This window comes from Fopius arisanus, unplaced genomic scaffold (genome assembly GCF_000806365.1).
Source record: "Fopius arisanus strain USDA-PBARC FA_bdor unplaced genomic scaffold, ASM80636v1 scaffold00074, whole genome shotgun sequence".
NCBI classification, from domain to species: domain Eukaryota; kingdom Metazoa; phylum Arthropoda; class Insecta; order Hymenoptera; family Braconidae; genus Fopius; species Fopius arisanus.
The window spans coordinates 269,068-282,861 of NW_011887813.1; the positions used below are offsets into that span (position 1 = coordinate 269,068).

At 37.4% G+C, this 13,794-nt stretch overlaps 4 protein-coding genes and 1 long non-coding RNA gene across 9 annotated transcripts; 3 read left to right on the top strand and 2 right to left on the bottom strand.

The window, feature by feature from the left end:
* The first annotated feature begins 394 nt into the window (after nucleotides 1–394).
* Nucleotides 395–2,771, top strand: LOC105269720 (tctex1 domain-containing protein 1-like). Of its 3 annotated transcripts, XM_011310194.1 has the most exons (5): nucleotides 395–908; nucleotides 971–1,010; nucleotides 1,520–1,588; nucleotides 2,039–2,232; nucleotides 2,353–2,771. In XM_011310194.1, exons 2-5 carry the CDS (start codon nucleotides 987–989, stop codon nucleotides 2,516–2,518), a joined length of 453 nt encoding a protein of 150 aa, XP_011308496.1. In that variant the 5' UTR covers nucleotides 395–908; nucleotides 971–986; the 3' UTR covers nucleotides 2,519–2,771. The 3 variants fall into 3 exon arrangements, with proteins under 3 accessions (XP_011308496.1, XP_011308495.1, XP_011308497.1); XM_011310193.1 differs by having other exon boundaries at nucleotides 396–1,010; XM_011310195.1 differs by lacking the exons at nucleotides 395–908; nucleotides 971–1,010; nucleotides 1,520–1,588 and adding an exon at nucleotides 1,624–1,906.
* On the bottom strand, nucleotides 2,772–4,013 carry LOC105269724 (uncharacterized). 3 transcript variants are annotated; one of them, XR_892467.1, is made up of 4 exons: nucleotides 3,924–4,013; nucleotides 3,462–3,693; nucleotides 3,076–3,293; nucleotides 2,772–2,972 (listed from the first exon to the last, which is right to left on the bottom strand). It is a non-coding gene; the product is annotated as an uncharacterized lncRNA (long non-coding RNA). The 3 variants fall into 3 exon arrangements; XR_892466.1 differs by lacking the exon at nucleotides 3,924–4,013 and having other exon boundaries at nucleotides 3,091–3,293; nucleotides 3,462–3,824; XR_892465.1 differs by lacking the exon at nucleotides 3,924–4,013 and having other exon boundaries at nucleotides 3,462–3,824.
* Nucleotides 3,993–10,948, top strand: LOC105269723 (multiple inositol polyphosphate phosphatase 1). The gene is made up of 9 exons (XM_011310197.1): nucleotides 3,993–4,203; nucleotides 5,680–5,907; nucleotides 6,136–6,279; nucleotides 6,412–6,602; nucleotides 6,781–6,891; nucleotides 7,196–7,346; nucleotides 7,548–7,758; nucleotides 7,825–8,031; nucleotides 10,476–10,948. The coding sequence occupies exons 2-9, from the start codon at nucleotides 5,757–5,759 to the stop codon at nucleotides 10,702–10,704; spliced, it is 1,395 nt and encodes a 464-aa protein (XP_011308499.1). The 5' UTR covers nucleotides 3,993–4,203; nucleotides 5,680–5,756; the 3' UTR covers nucleotides 10,705–10,948.
* On the top strand, nucleotides 8,039–10,425 carry LOC105269722 (Ionotropic receptor 7f). Its single transcript, XM_011310196.1, has one exon. The coding sequence runs from the start codon at nucleotides 8,433–8,435 to the stop codon at nucleotides 10,311–10,313; it is 1,881 nt and encodes a 626-aa protein (XP_011308498.1). The 5' UTR covers nucleotides 8,039–8,432; the 3' UTR covers nucleotides 10,314–10,425.
* Nucleotides 10,949–11,301: 353 nt separating the features above from the next.
* Polr3E (RNA polymerase III subunit E) lies at nucleotides 11,302–13,665 on the bottom strand. Its single transcript, XM_011310199.1, has 2 exons — nucleotides 13,503–13,665; nucleotides 11,302–13,276 (listed from the first exon to the last, which is right to left on the bottom strand). The coding sequence occupies exons 1-2, from the start codon at nucleotides 13,557–13,559 to the stop codon at nucleotides 11,834–11,836; spliced, it is 1,500 nt and encodes a 499-aa protein (XP_011308501.1). The 5' UTR covers nucleotides 13,560–13,665; the 3' UTR covers nucleotides 11,302–11,833.
* Nucleotides 13,666–13,794: the final 129 nt, after the last annotated feature.

Genomic DNA, 13,794 nt, shown 5'->3' on the forward strand with positions numbered 1-13,794 from the left:
TTACTGTCAAGCACTGACTGAATCTCACTTTAAAATCCGACAAGAATGCAAGGAACAAATTCTTACTGGAATGTTTAATGAAAGATGAATATTAATAGCTTTCGAGTTAAACTTTTGCATGAGGATGGAGGGAAGACATTTCGATCAATCCTACCTATCGATTATCGATATCACGTCAACAAATCTCGAATGCCGTGTCAATCACAGGGTAATTTTAATTTCCCTTCGCCAGTCTCACCCCAGATCGATCAATTATCCCAATTGTTCTAATCCAAACTGCCATAATATTTGATTCCTCTGTATTGGAAAATCACACGATACCACCGAAAATTCTCATTCCCTTAAAATTGAGAGTCAACGTTATTTCAGTACTGTCAGTTATCGCTTACTGGCGTGACAGCCGGGAATATCCATTTCACTGTAACATCTCAAAAACGAATTTTGAAATGTGTTGGAAAATGGATTATGCATACATCTAGGATATCCACCATACATGTGATGGATTTTACAATGATCGATCGTCATTGCATGCGAGTGACAATAAAAATAAAGATATACCCCTGGCAATTTCCCCTTAAATTTATTCAACCGTTACATTCCAACGGATTCACACCAAAAATATTATTCTACCCATCGTGAAATAGAATTTTCCATTTTTAGTGGCAATATTCACACCTTTCTTCGTGCATCATCAGCTGTCGGGGGTGATACACTCCAACATGTAACCCCAGCACGTGATAGCCCTGGGGGTGTTGGCATATCGAGAATTTTCGTGATGGAATAAACGATTTTCGCGCCTAGTAAAGCTCATTTTATATTTTATGAAACATGCTAAGGCTCGTGGATATTTTTAGGGGGGGTTAAACCAGTGTGGATTGTCTGCCTCATTTCTACCAGCATATCCAGAGGTATCAAAACTTATCGTGACTCACGAACCAACAGTTGGGTTCAACCGAAATTTTCGTTTCAGTCAGTGAAGTGGCGTCATGGCTATCAGCTTTTGGAGATGTGTAAGCTTCTGATTCATTAACTCCTCCACTCTAAAATCAGGCTATCCCTTCTGATTATCTCTTCCTGGTCTTGCCCATTTAAAAACAGATTAAAATTTGTTAACCAGTTGAAATCCCCATTCTGCCTCTACATGTTTTCCTTGAATTCTTTTATTCTTCATTCTAAATTATTTTCTTCCTTGTGCAACAGCTGCTATATCACCCCTTCTCTATTTATTGTCTGGTTTTTTTAAATTAAATCAATCATAAATACTCATCATTTTTATCTGTTCGTTCTCATTCACTCAACAATCAGTGAAACTTCAATTTTATTATTCTAAGTCGATTCTCTTCTTTAAAAAAACGTATTCTTATAACTTCACAACATTAACAAATCAGAAAGATTTCGAGCTTTGATAATCGAATCCCAAACTCATGAGATTCGATCAACACTTCAATAGAGTCCAGATTTATTTAATAAAATCAATTTTTCATTGGATAGTTTTAATTATTTCGAGTTCTTCGTGCAGCTGGAGGGAAAAACTAGTCGTCCAAGACTTCGAAATGCACTCCAACAGCGGAATATACCAATCGTCAAGGTACAGTAATTTATTTACTTATGGATTAGGGCTTGATGGGATTGTTGGAGTTGTCTTGGTTTGAGTCAGTGAATTATTTGACTGGAATTAAACTGATCCCGCGCTTTTTTGGTAAGTCTGGTTTGACGATATTTTGATGGCTCTGTGTGAGTCAAAATCGATTTCAATGTAACCGATAGTGTTGTTTGGTCTCCAAGGCTCTGATTGTGCCTTTCGGTGACACTTTTCATTGCTCCTTTTGTATTTGCGTAATTGAACAACATGATGATGGCACCGAATATCGAAGTGTCAGCACGAAGTAGTGTTGACTATGATCAAGTTAGTTTTATTTCACTCAAGAATTTTCACTGATTCCCTCTGAAAACGGTTTCGGTTATTTATTTCATTAAAATTATAAGGATTATCTTAAAACATTGGAAATCGTGTTGATGTGATTATTTGTGTTGACAGACACCGATTTATCAGAATACCTACCAGCTCAGGGCGAGAAATCCTTTCAGGGCAGATCCCGTTGATGAAATTGTGAGGAATGTCATGCAGATGCGATTGGGAGAGATGACTTATGACCCGGAAATTGCTGCGAAATTGTGCGCTCATATCGCTAAAGAAATTCGAAAGAAACTCATGAAGTTGGAGTTTGATAGGTGAGATTGTTATTGTTTTTAATTTAATTAACGAAACATGATGTAAATTATTTATTAATTTATCCTTTATCTTAGGTCACTCATTTTTTAATAACACATATATTTCATTTATCCTTTCAGATGTAAAATTATCGTTCTGGTAACTATGATAGAAAAAGCTAGTCAAGCTATCAACACCAAAATGGGTTTTGTGTGGGATGTCGAAAGGGATAATTACTCCACCTACAACTTTGAAACTTCATCCTTTTACGCTCATTGTCTCGTTATTGGAGCTTATTATGAATGAAGAATATTGCTCCCTTAGGTACTGAGTTTATTTGATATTTTGGTTTATTCAATATTCTCCTGAGTCATCTATATTTATTTTAATTCTCATTTCTAAATTCATTCTATTAAATATTCTATTGTTATCATTCTATTATAATAAATTAAAAATTGGCAACTCGAAATTCGATTGTTCATTATGGATTCCTTGATTTCAATTTATCGACAAAAGTTAAGAACTTCCTATTTTTATTATAATTTGTTTATTACCCCAGTATAATTATTTTTAAGTTTCATTAAAATTAAGGGAATGAGAGATGGAATTTCATTTTCAAAATTTCCCCCTAAAATCTGTAACAGAAATAGTTAAAAATTTCTTCACTGAATTCTCCTGTGTATATAAATAAATTTCTCGCTGACCAAATCGCACCTGACGATCAGCAAAACGATGATTCCATGCTTTACCGTGCCGGACACTGGAAAAAATCGAAAACAGAGTCGTAAAAACCGAACGAGGCCACCGAGGGCAATGGCTCGAGAGAAAATCCATGAGAATGAAAAAAAAGTAAATAGAAATACCATCAGTCGACACACCTACGGTTGAACCAGTGAAGGTCATGCAGAGCAGAGTGACATCACCATGTGGTCATCATGAAGAAAAAAATATGGTAATTCGGATGGAATAGGTCACTGGACCCATGTTCTTTCGAATCAAAACAGAAATTTGTTATTCCAACATTGAAATTCTTCATTTCAAATATGAATTCCCTGGAAAACGTGGACAACGGAATATTTCTCTGAAAATAACGTATTTAATTAAAAATATGATATTGAAAGTGTCCAGGGGAGCGCAGAGGAGAAATAATCGAAACCCTTGGGGGGAATCCTTGTCGAATGTCCAGCGTTCCTCATCGGTCGCTGGGAGAGTGAGGAAAATGATGGAGAGCTGGACACAATCGCCTTACCAAACTTACTGCCATGAAGACCCTCTGCTGAAGAGAACGAAGCAGGAGCTCATGAATTCTGGAGATGAAAATCTATGAAAAATCCACCGAGATCATCTGGGTTCAGCTAACTTTTTCGCAGGATCACTGAAGAAATGAAGAGTCAGAGAAGCGACCACACACTACCGCCATTTTATGCTTGGAAATGGGGGCGACAAAATGGCGGAAAATATCGAGGAACTCCTCAATTCTTCTGTAATTCTGATGAAAATTGGAAAAATTTTACAGCTACATCGTATCCAAATAGGGGAATATTAATTATCACAGATGAATTGACTTTTGTGAATGAAATCTTATCCATGAATTGTTTCATTGGCACTTTTGAACAGCACTGAGTAAATAGTGTACGTAACATGCAATTGTCTACAGTGAGTACAGGGCAGTCTTGTGGAACGGGTTTCTAGTCGCTATGTGAACACTTACATATGTATTTTGTATACAAACTGAGACCGGAGAACCTAGTCGAGTTACACCCGATCACGTGCAATCCGGAGAGCAGTTTCTTCAGGGCCGGCACTTCATAAAGACCTGGAGAACGTGACATACGTACGTAATCGCTGTGGGGATTATGTCACTGCGAAATTAATTCGTTATTAAAATCAATTCTCATCAATTGAGGATATATTTTTATTTCACGTCAAGTGGGGCACCAGACGGTGTTGAAACCACGGTTTTTCCATTCGGGTTTTGGATTCACGTTCAGGTGAGTGCAGAAATCGGTTCTCGTATTTTACGACACATTCCGAATTATTTATTTACATTTATGATTGATATTGGCAAATTTTGAGTGACTCGTTTCAGTGGAACTCCGAAATAAATTAATGGAAAAGGAAAATAATTTAAATAATTCACGTGACATTCAAAAATATCAAGAATGAGGGGATAAACAACGAAAATTTAAGTTTAAAATTTATGGGTCAGGTATAAATTTATTTATTTAATATGATGTACCAATAATCATTGATTCGTACTTCAAGAGAATTGTAATATTATTATTTATTTAATATTATTGTTAATTGTATTTATACGATCGATGATGATTTAAATCAGAATTTGAACTGAAAATTTCAATATTTTCGGGACATCTTTGTCATTTGTAATTTTCTCACAGAGTAAATTCAGTTATAATTACAATCAATTTACTATAAATTTTTCGTACTGATATTTACTGAGATCTTAATCTCGTTCTGCATGAGAAGTAGAAATGAAAAAATGAGTCATGAATGTCTTGAACAATGGAATCAATGAGATGATTGTTTCGTCCCTAATTGAAATTATATTCCAAGGTTCCTCACATAACTTCAATGAATTCGGTAATTCGGGTTTCAGGGGATGAAATAATTACGATAATCAGCTGATAGATCATTGATAATCCGGGTAATAAGAGATGACAACAATTTTCTCACCAGAATAATCACGTGATAATCATTTTCTCAATCATCTTTCCATTGGTATTCCATCGATTTTTTAAAAATAACTCTGACATCTTCCCGGATAAAAATACCAATGTAATCACAAAACATCCGGTTTTCACATTATGTCTCTCCAATCCGATGAGTGATGACGAATCCGATGATGAATTACAGAATGTAATTTTTCTGTAAAAAATTCTCAGAAAAAAATTGGATTTTTTTCATTTTTTTATGATTAAAAATTCACTAGGTGTTTCTATACTGTGATGCACATAGATTCTCTCAATTCCAGAAATAGTCTGAACCGGTAATAATTAAATGCATCCTTGACTGAAAGGAGTTGTTAGATTCACCTGCTCTGACCTTCAATTTCACCTCGATCCAATAAACGATTCGATTCACGAAAATACAAGTGTCTTGAATTATTCCTTGACTCCATCCGAGCTCACTAATAAATTATAAATAAATAGCAGAACCTTGTAAAATGGCCGATCGATTTTATGAGGTGTTATAAGATTCATATTTAATTTTTAAAACCACTGCATTAATCACTTGATTTTTCGAAACCCCAAAACGTGAATTAAATTGAGAAAAATAAATTTGTAAAAATCCTCAAGCATGCGAAGAATAAATCCAGAAATGCTTGAAGGAATGTTGCTTTCTCTTCAATTCACACCTGAATTGTTAAACAAACTGTCAACAGTTTTCCCATTGTCTCCATTGCAAAAGAAGCAATAGAATTTTAATGATCTCATCATTTTTTCCAGGTAGAAGTGAACGATCGCTCAACGATCGACAATTTCGAGAGAAGAAATAGAGTTTCAAAGAATATATTGGATTCATCATGAAGTTATTAATTTTCTTGGTGCTATGCATTGGCTACACGTGGGCTAGACAAACAGATTATTGTTACGCTCATGATTCCGATCCTTACTTGAAATTTGGGTCGGTGACTGCCTTTCAAGCCGATAGAAATGAATACAGACCAATACCATGTGAGTTTATTCAAACACAAGTAAAAATAGCCAATTGTTTAGATAAAAGTAGATTTATTTGACCCAATAAATTTACTACAATTAATTATCTCCTGTACATGTCTAATATGTGACAGTAAAATTTGAGTCAATGGATTGTATAATTTTTTTTTACTGAAAGTTTATAGAATGGGAATAGTTTATAAATAAATGAAGAGATAACAGGATTGAGATATTCTCTTGAAACAGATTGTGAGGCTCGACAAATTTGGATGCTGTCGAGACATGGAAATCGATACCCACATGATGCTATCACACAGGATTTGAAGGGTCTAGGAAATGTACGTGATCAAATTTTCGTCAATCACAGATCACAAAGGCTTGGACAGTTCAGTAATTATCTTTTCCTTAATTTACTGACCTGAGAGAAAAATTTTGTACAATGAATGGGTTATGCTCCATATTTTTCTCTCAATGTAGGCAATTATTGTACCATCGATAAACAGTCATGACGATTTTATTTAGATGGACATTTATGCGACGAGGATTTGGAGAATTTCAGCAAGTGGTCACTAAACGTCAACATGACGATGCAAATGACTAGGGAATTGACTCCTGAGGCTTCTAGACAGACAAAATCAATCGCCAGACAGATCAGGGCTGGATTTCCTAATCTTTTTCCGTTTGATTTGGGTGATAAATTGCAGAATTATGTGGTAAATAAATCGAATGATTTTAATTGACAACTCAGAGGACTAATCAAGAGAAATCATTATTTGTTTGCAATCCATTTTCGTCACTCGGCTTTCTCTATTTTTTACTCCAGTATATTGAATATCGTGTCTTTCCTCGGTGATCATTTCTAATTATTGAATAATTAATTACAAATTACAGTTTAGGGCAACGAAGTCACAGTCAACGCAAGCAACTTTACAAGAATTTATGGTGGGTCTTGTCATCAGATCTACACCAATTGAACCTGAGATGAACGATACTTTACTACAGGTAGGAAGCAATAATTAATTCGCAAAATAGTTCAAATAATTTTGAAAAGATTCTTCGTAACCCATGCATAAATTACAAATATATATTTTTTAAGTGAGAATTGTTAATCCTGTCTGAGGATACCTCATTACTTAACAAAAATAAGAACTATTTAATTCCTTGAAAATTTGAGGACAGCCTTGAGATTTTCAAGTCACCGATGAATGCGGAGATACTTTTAAGAAAAATGGTTACAAGGAATTTTGAAGGGAGCATATGTGGTGACAATTGCTCATGAATTAATCATTCATGTTATCTGTCCCAGGCGTATCAGTGTTGCTCTCATTGGAAGGATGGAGATGAAAATGATCCTCATCACAGCAAAGAGTTGACTGAATTCTTGAGAGGTCATGAGTTCTCCGTTCTAATTCGTAACGTCAGCAGCAGACTTGGATATGGGTATGACTTGTCAGCAGGTACGAATGAATTGTCTCATTGGTTTTAACGAGATGTAAGTGATGATTGTGAACATTACGTAACCGTCTTCGATATTTCAATCAACACTGGCAGTAATTTTAGTCTGAACCATTGATATTTTTTCTTCACAATCTAGATGCAATCACATATCAATGAGTCATCGACACACAGACTGGGGTTAATGTAATGACTGATTTTAGATACCATCTTGCATATGTATGACATGTGTCGTTATGATGCTGCATTGGATACAGAGAGAGTGTCACCCTGGTGTGCCGCATTTAGTAAAGAACAACTCAAAGTACTGGAATATGCTACAGATCTTCAGTATTTCTATAACGCAGGGCCAGGACGAAATGCGAATAAAATCATCGGATGCTTTGCACTCAAAGACATGATCAATCGATTTCGGTAAATTTCATTAATCCTGAACCCTGTCACATCACAATAATTTGTAATGAATAAAATATTCGACAGTCGCATCGAGGAAAATGCAACTGGAGAGCCCAAGGGAGTCTTCTACTTCACTCACGCATTCACAATATTGAGTTTTCTTCAAAATTTGGGGGCCATCGATGAAAATGAGAAGTTGACTGCGGAAAATTACAGGAGCATGATGAATCGTAAGTGGAGGACATCGAACCTTGTCCCCTTCAATGCCAACATCGTTGCTGTTTTCTACAAGTAATTCATTCTTTTTCTTGCTCATTAATTATTCTAATCTCGCAATTCCAATTTATTCGAAATATTTCCAACAAGACCTCAACGATCAACATAATTCATACCTAAAAGTATTCGGAATTAACGTGAAAGAGTTTTCTTCTGAATCAATAATTAGGATAATGCAGTAGAGTGTCTAAGCCGGACAAATAAATGCGATATACATCAGAGGAGCTGAAGTAATGAGTCAAGATATCATCAGAACAAACTCATCAGTTGAATAATGCGCGAAGTAAAACGCGGAAATTAATCCCTTTGTCAACTGTCTGCCTATAATAATGTTTATCCGTCGATGGAATGACTGATATCCAGAAGTTATTACGTCGAGTCGCATAACGATTTGATCAGTGACATTGGGGCTCATCATGAACCCTCCACGTGTTCCAGTAAAATACCTAGTGATCGCTCTGTCAATGAGGATATTCGGTGCTCTGGCAGGTTCAGAACCTGTGTGGTTCTCAGATTTACTGAACTACATCGAGAACAACAACGAGAGCTATCGCCAAGTAATAATAATAACGTGTAAAAATCCTGGAATACCATTCGAGAATCCCTGGATCCGAGCAATTCTCCACGCTGCAATGTCGACTTATCCAACAATCAGAATAAATGTTGATCTTTCATCGGATATTGAAGAGGAATGGTCGTCTCATCGAACCGATTCAACGGCGACTCTCTTCATTTTTGTGGACGACAGAAAAAAAACCAGATCAATAGTGCCAAGACGAATCATATCCATCATGAAGAAGTTGTCGTTGAGCAAGAAATTAGTCAAGTATCTGGTGACTTTTCTGTCGTCAACACAAACCCAAAACTTTGACCATCTGCTGAGATACGCCTGGCGGCTGCAGATGATGGATCTGGTTATCCTAGAAGTCGTCAGCTGCAGAAGAGATCCATTAACCATCCTGAAGAGATGCGTTGAGGACATCTCACCAGTGATTCATCACTTTAATCCATTTGTCGGTTCGATAATAAGGAAGACGTATCATCCAGGGATTGAGTGGTTTCCAGATATCATGAAGGATATGCATGGGTATCCCCTGAAAATCGGTATTATTCATCAGCCACCATTTTCCGATGTGTCCTGGGATGAAAACTGGAATTACAAGTCGGGAAGTGGATGGGACATCACGACCATGGAGATTCTAGCCGAAGAGATGAATTTCACGTTGAATATTCTTCCGCGATTGTTGACTTTCGATGAAATCGTCAAGGATAACTCGTCACGAGGATTGTTCGACCTTTTGCGCACTGATAAAATCGATATTCTTGCCTCTGCCAGCCCTCACTTCACGGAGGACATGGAGGAGAATTTATTTCGTAGTGAGAGTTTATTTAGGGAAGAACTCTGTGCCCTAGTTCCTCTGGAGAAAACCACACGGATACCGTTTCCAGCGGCTATTGTTGAAGGTATTATCATGACCATTGGAATTGTCGTTGTCTTCTGGGGATCTGCATGGCTCTTCCAGTTACCCAAGTCATGGAGTATCTTCAAGACTTTTCGCGTGTTGTTCGCCATTCCTGTGCACAGCAATTACTCGGACTTCAAGATGTCTCAGCGACTTGTTGTTCTGATTCTGATGATCATATCGTTGTTTTATACAGCGAATTTTTACGCTTCCCTTATGAAACTCAGTACTGAAGTTGATGGGGAGGTTGAGTATGGGAGTTTTGATGAACTCGATCGATCGGGGCTTGACCTCAAGATCTCGACGTACTTGATGAATAAGACTTTTGGAAATGTAAGTGAAAGTGATGGGGCGATGATGAATTTGAAGAGCCGAGCTGTCGTGACGAATGCCATATGGGAGTGTCCAGCGGAAGCTGAAAGATTCAGGAATGTTGGCTGTTTGATGAATCAAATCGAGGCCAAGTGGTTCACCACAGCGACTTATCGACGTGGACAGCCAACTCTCAAGTTGAGCAAAGTCTGCTTTTGGAAAGACAGTTATGCTTTTCTCGTTAGAGCGGGATCTCCATATCGAAGGAGAATAGACAGATTGCTCAATGTTTTGATAGAGGCTGGGCTAAAGGTCATGTTGTATCGGAATAGTACATTCAGCAAACTGTTGAAGCGTGATCAAGAGGATGAGTTGTTGGAGGAACTCGATGTGCCTCCTGAAGGAGTTCTGCGGGAACAGCTGACGGATGTCTTGTTGTTCGGTTTTACAACGGCGACGGTGACATTCATTGGAGAATTTTTGTGGTATCGTGGGGGCAAAATACTCAAGAAGAACAAGTGATTATTGATATGTGGGTGTCTTACATCTCACCTCACAGAACTTTTGAATTTTTCATTAAAAAATTTGTGTCTGCAGTACCTGTAATTAATTTACTCCAGAACAAAGTTCAGATTAATTATAAATAATAAATACAATAATTCTATAATTAAACGTTAATTGCAGATGCAGTGGTGGTCAAGACCAGGTGATGTTCTACATGCAAGGAAAGCAAATGAGATTGCCAGGTTGTGATGTGGGTCTCTGCAGATGGGATTACTTGAAGGAAAAACTTGCCGAAGCTCTCTCCCAATGCACTGAAGATAAATGCTATGGAAGAAGTGGATCTCTCATTAGTCAGTCCCTAATCAGTCTGATTGCAATATTATCGATTGGATCTATTCTGCTGAAATAATCACATTTCACCAAAAATTATGAATTAGAAATTGGTGAAGATCGTACAGTAGAATATTGTATCTCACATGAAAGACAGACGAAATTTTCAATTAATTCATCTTTTTTGTATCGAGGTATCTGTTTATTTGAAATTTTCGCATACATTTTTTTTTAAATAGTTAATATTTTCTAATGATTTAAGGGAAATTGTATGAACACAGGATGATTTAATATTTATGTCATTAAATAGTGCTAATCACTCATTTCGATGATTTGATCTCATTGGATTCCTTTCATATTGTATATAAAAATTAATAATTTATTCACATGGGTCTGAAAAATAAATGATATGATATCGAATTTATCAGGCCCCTGGGAATGAATCGAAAAGGAATTTATGAGGCAAGGGATTTGATGGCTTGGCAAGATTTTGAAATTTTTCTGAAAAATCCGATGACTGTCCTGGAGGGAAATTATTCACTGATGCAATTGAAAAGTTTATAAGGAATCGAGACTAGTGTCTTTGGGAGGAAGAAACATTGAGTTGAAACCCCTGGACTAATGAAAATGCAAATGAATCATTTTTCTAATGTTTTAAATAATAAATTCAAAGCACTTGCACTTCTTTATAATTGCTCTCGTTTATTCATGAATCTTTCTGCTGTGATATAGTGGCAGTATGAATAAATATATACAGTGTTGATGTATGTAATAATAAACCTTTCAACTTTGTCCCTTCGATATGGTTGAAAAAAAAACATATTAGCTTTATTATATTCAGAATTAATTTAAATTTTCATTTCATGTACATGGAACGAGAAGAACAATGTCAGAATCATCAAATCCAAAAATAACAAAAGAAACAAATAATTAATTGATGATAACTGTGGAAAAGAGATTGAATAAATTGGCAGTAACATTCATTTATAAAAATTCCTATGACAATCTCAAAAACCGTCTCTTCACTCTGCACCAAAAATCATTTTTTCGCTATCTGATACAAATGAGCGCACCTAAAAAAAATATAATCCAACAAATTGGAATTACTGTTGTCCACAGTAAATATTATTTTCTGAATATATTAGAGTCAGACGAGCTTCATCCACTCACAAAATTCTCACATTCCTCACGAGCGACTACCTGATGTGTCACGTCGTCTCCGAGACTTTTTTCCCTCTATTTCCCTTTTTGCTTTTAACAGGTTCGCCAGTGCCATCATCAGACATAGAAGAGTCCCTCTGGCGATGTCGTCCCCTGCCGACATTTCTCTCCTCATTCTCCGACCCAATAGATTCCCTATTGGACTTTCTCCTCTGCCTCTGAGGTGGTTGACTCGGTGCCTCCATCACATCCTTCAGGTGTTTCCTCTTGGCCTCCCAAAACAGCTGCTGTCTCTGCGCAATCTCAGGATACCTCGCCTGAAATTCAGTGCTAGATGGCAATATCAATTGCCAGCCCTTCTTGGGCTGAATTCTCGCTAAATTGGTGAATATCTCCTTGATCTCCTCAGGTGGTAATCTCACCACCGAAGAAACAGCTTTTCTATCCACAAACTCACTCTCAGTGAACGACAGAAGAATATAATCCCTAGCTCTGCACATTAGCTCAGCCGGTATTCCATTGTGCGATGATTTCGTGGCTACTGGATAGATCAATTCGCTGTTGACTATCCAATTACCCTGAACAAGAACAGCAACTTGCTGCAAATACTTCAGAATAGCTGATGTCTCATGTTCCGAGCTTATGATCGATCTCAGCTGGATGAATGAGAGAATTCTGGCGTCCTTCATGATGATTTTAATCTGATCAAGCAGGGGCAGAGTCCTCACGTAATTCAAAGACGATGAATCATGGGCTGTGGCTTTGGAGTAGTCGTCAGACTTGGCAGGAGGTGCCAGAAGTTTCACATAATCCTTCGGAGGCAATCTGAGATTATTCGATCTGTCGTCAGACAAAGCACAGAGCATCTCCAGTCTCGTCAATTCCGACTGAGTTGTGCTGATGTTTCTGTAAATTGAAGTGATCCACTCCTCCTCAGAACTCTTCTTCGCCTGCTCCTGGAATGACTGCTCTTTCCTCTTCTGTGCCAACTCTGATTTTTGCCTTGCAAACGTCACGTTCACCTGCTTCGCCTCCTCCTCGGGCTCTTCCTCACCGGCTTTCTTGGTGTCGTCCTTCGCGTTTTTATCACTCATATCTAAGTAATTGAATTGCGGACGCAGTTGGATTATTCCTTTTAGGGGAGTTACGTGCAGCTCTCCATCCTGAAATACACCAACTGCGTAATTGGAGCAGTCTGGCAAGGCTCTAGATGACTGGAGAACTATTTTATCCATCATGTGACCATCGAACAATTTCTCTTTGGTTTTTATACTCTCGGAGGTAGAATTCTCAACTATCCATTCTCCTTTTCGGTGGTCGTAGTTTGGCCCTCCGATGTCGATGCCCACTTCTATTCGTACCTCTTGGTTCTCAGGTTTTATTGCCGTCTTCAGGAACTCTGCGTTGTCGTAACCCTCACCAGCTGGACGAATTGGGTACTGGAAGATGAAGAGCTTGTCTGCGAGGGTCTTCGATAAATACACAGGAATCTGGAAAATATTTATTGAAATTAATTAAAGATTCTATAATTTCGTCGTTTTCCAACACTTTTAAATGTTCTTATAAATAAATTAACGATGAATAATTAAGGAATAAGGGATAATAGATGGAGGATTGATAAAAATTAAGTTTAAAAAATTTCAGGGATGTTGTTTATCTCTGGGATGATGGAATTGTCAGGATAACCTAGAACTGCCAGCAATTATTGGTAATTACCTCGTTAACTACTGGATCATCGTCTGTATCCATTGAACTCGAGGACTCCATCTTCATTAATTACTCAAGTTTTTTTTAATTGCTGGTGGAATTCTATTTTGTTTATGGGGTGAGTGGAAATTTGGGATACGATTAGTGCACGTTTGGGTGTTCAGCGTTTGAAAAGAACAGATGATTTGATACAGTCGTAAGCAAAGAGGATTGACTAAAGTAGAGGCTCAGTTCTGGGGGTTTGAGTGACCCCAGCCGCATCGTAGTACTGCACCCCAAGAGAGGGAGGGCGCCACACGCA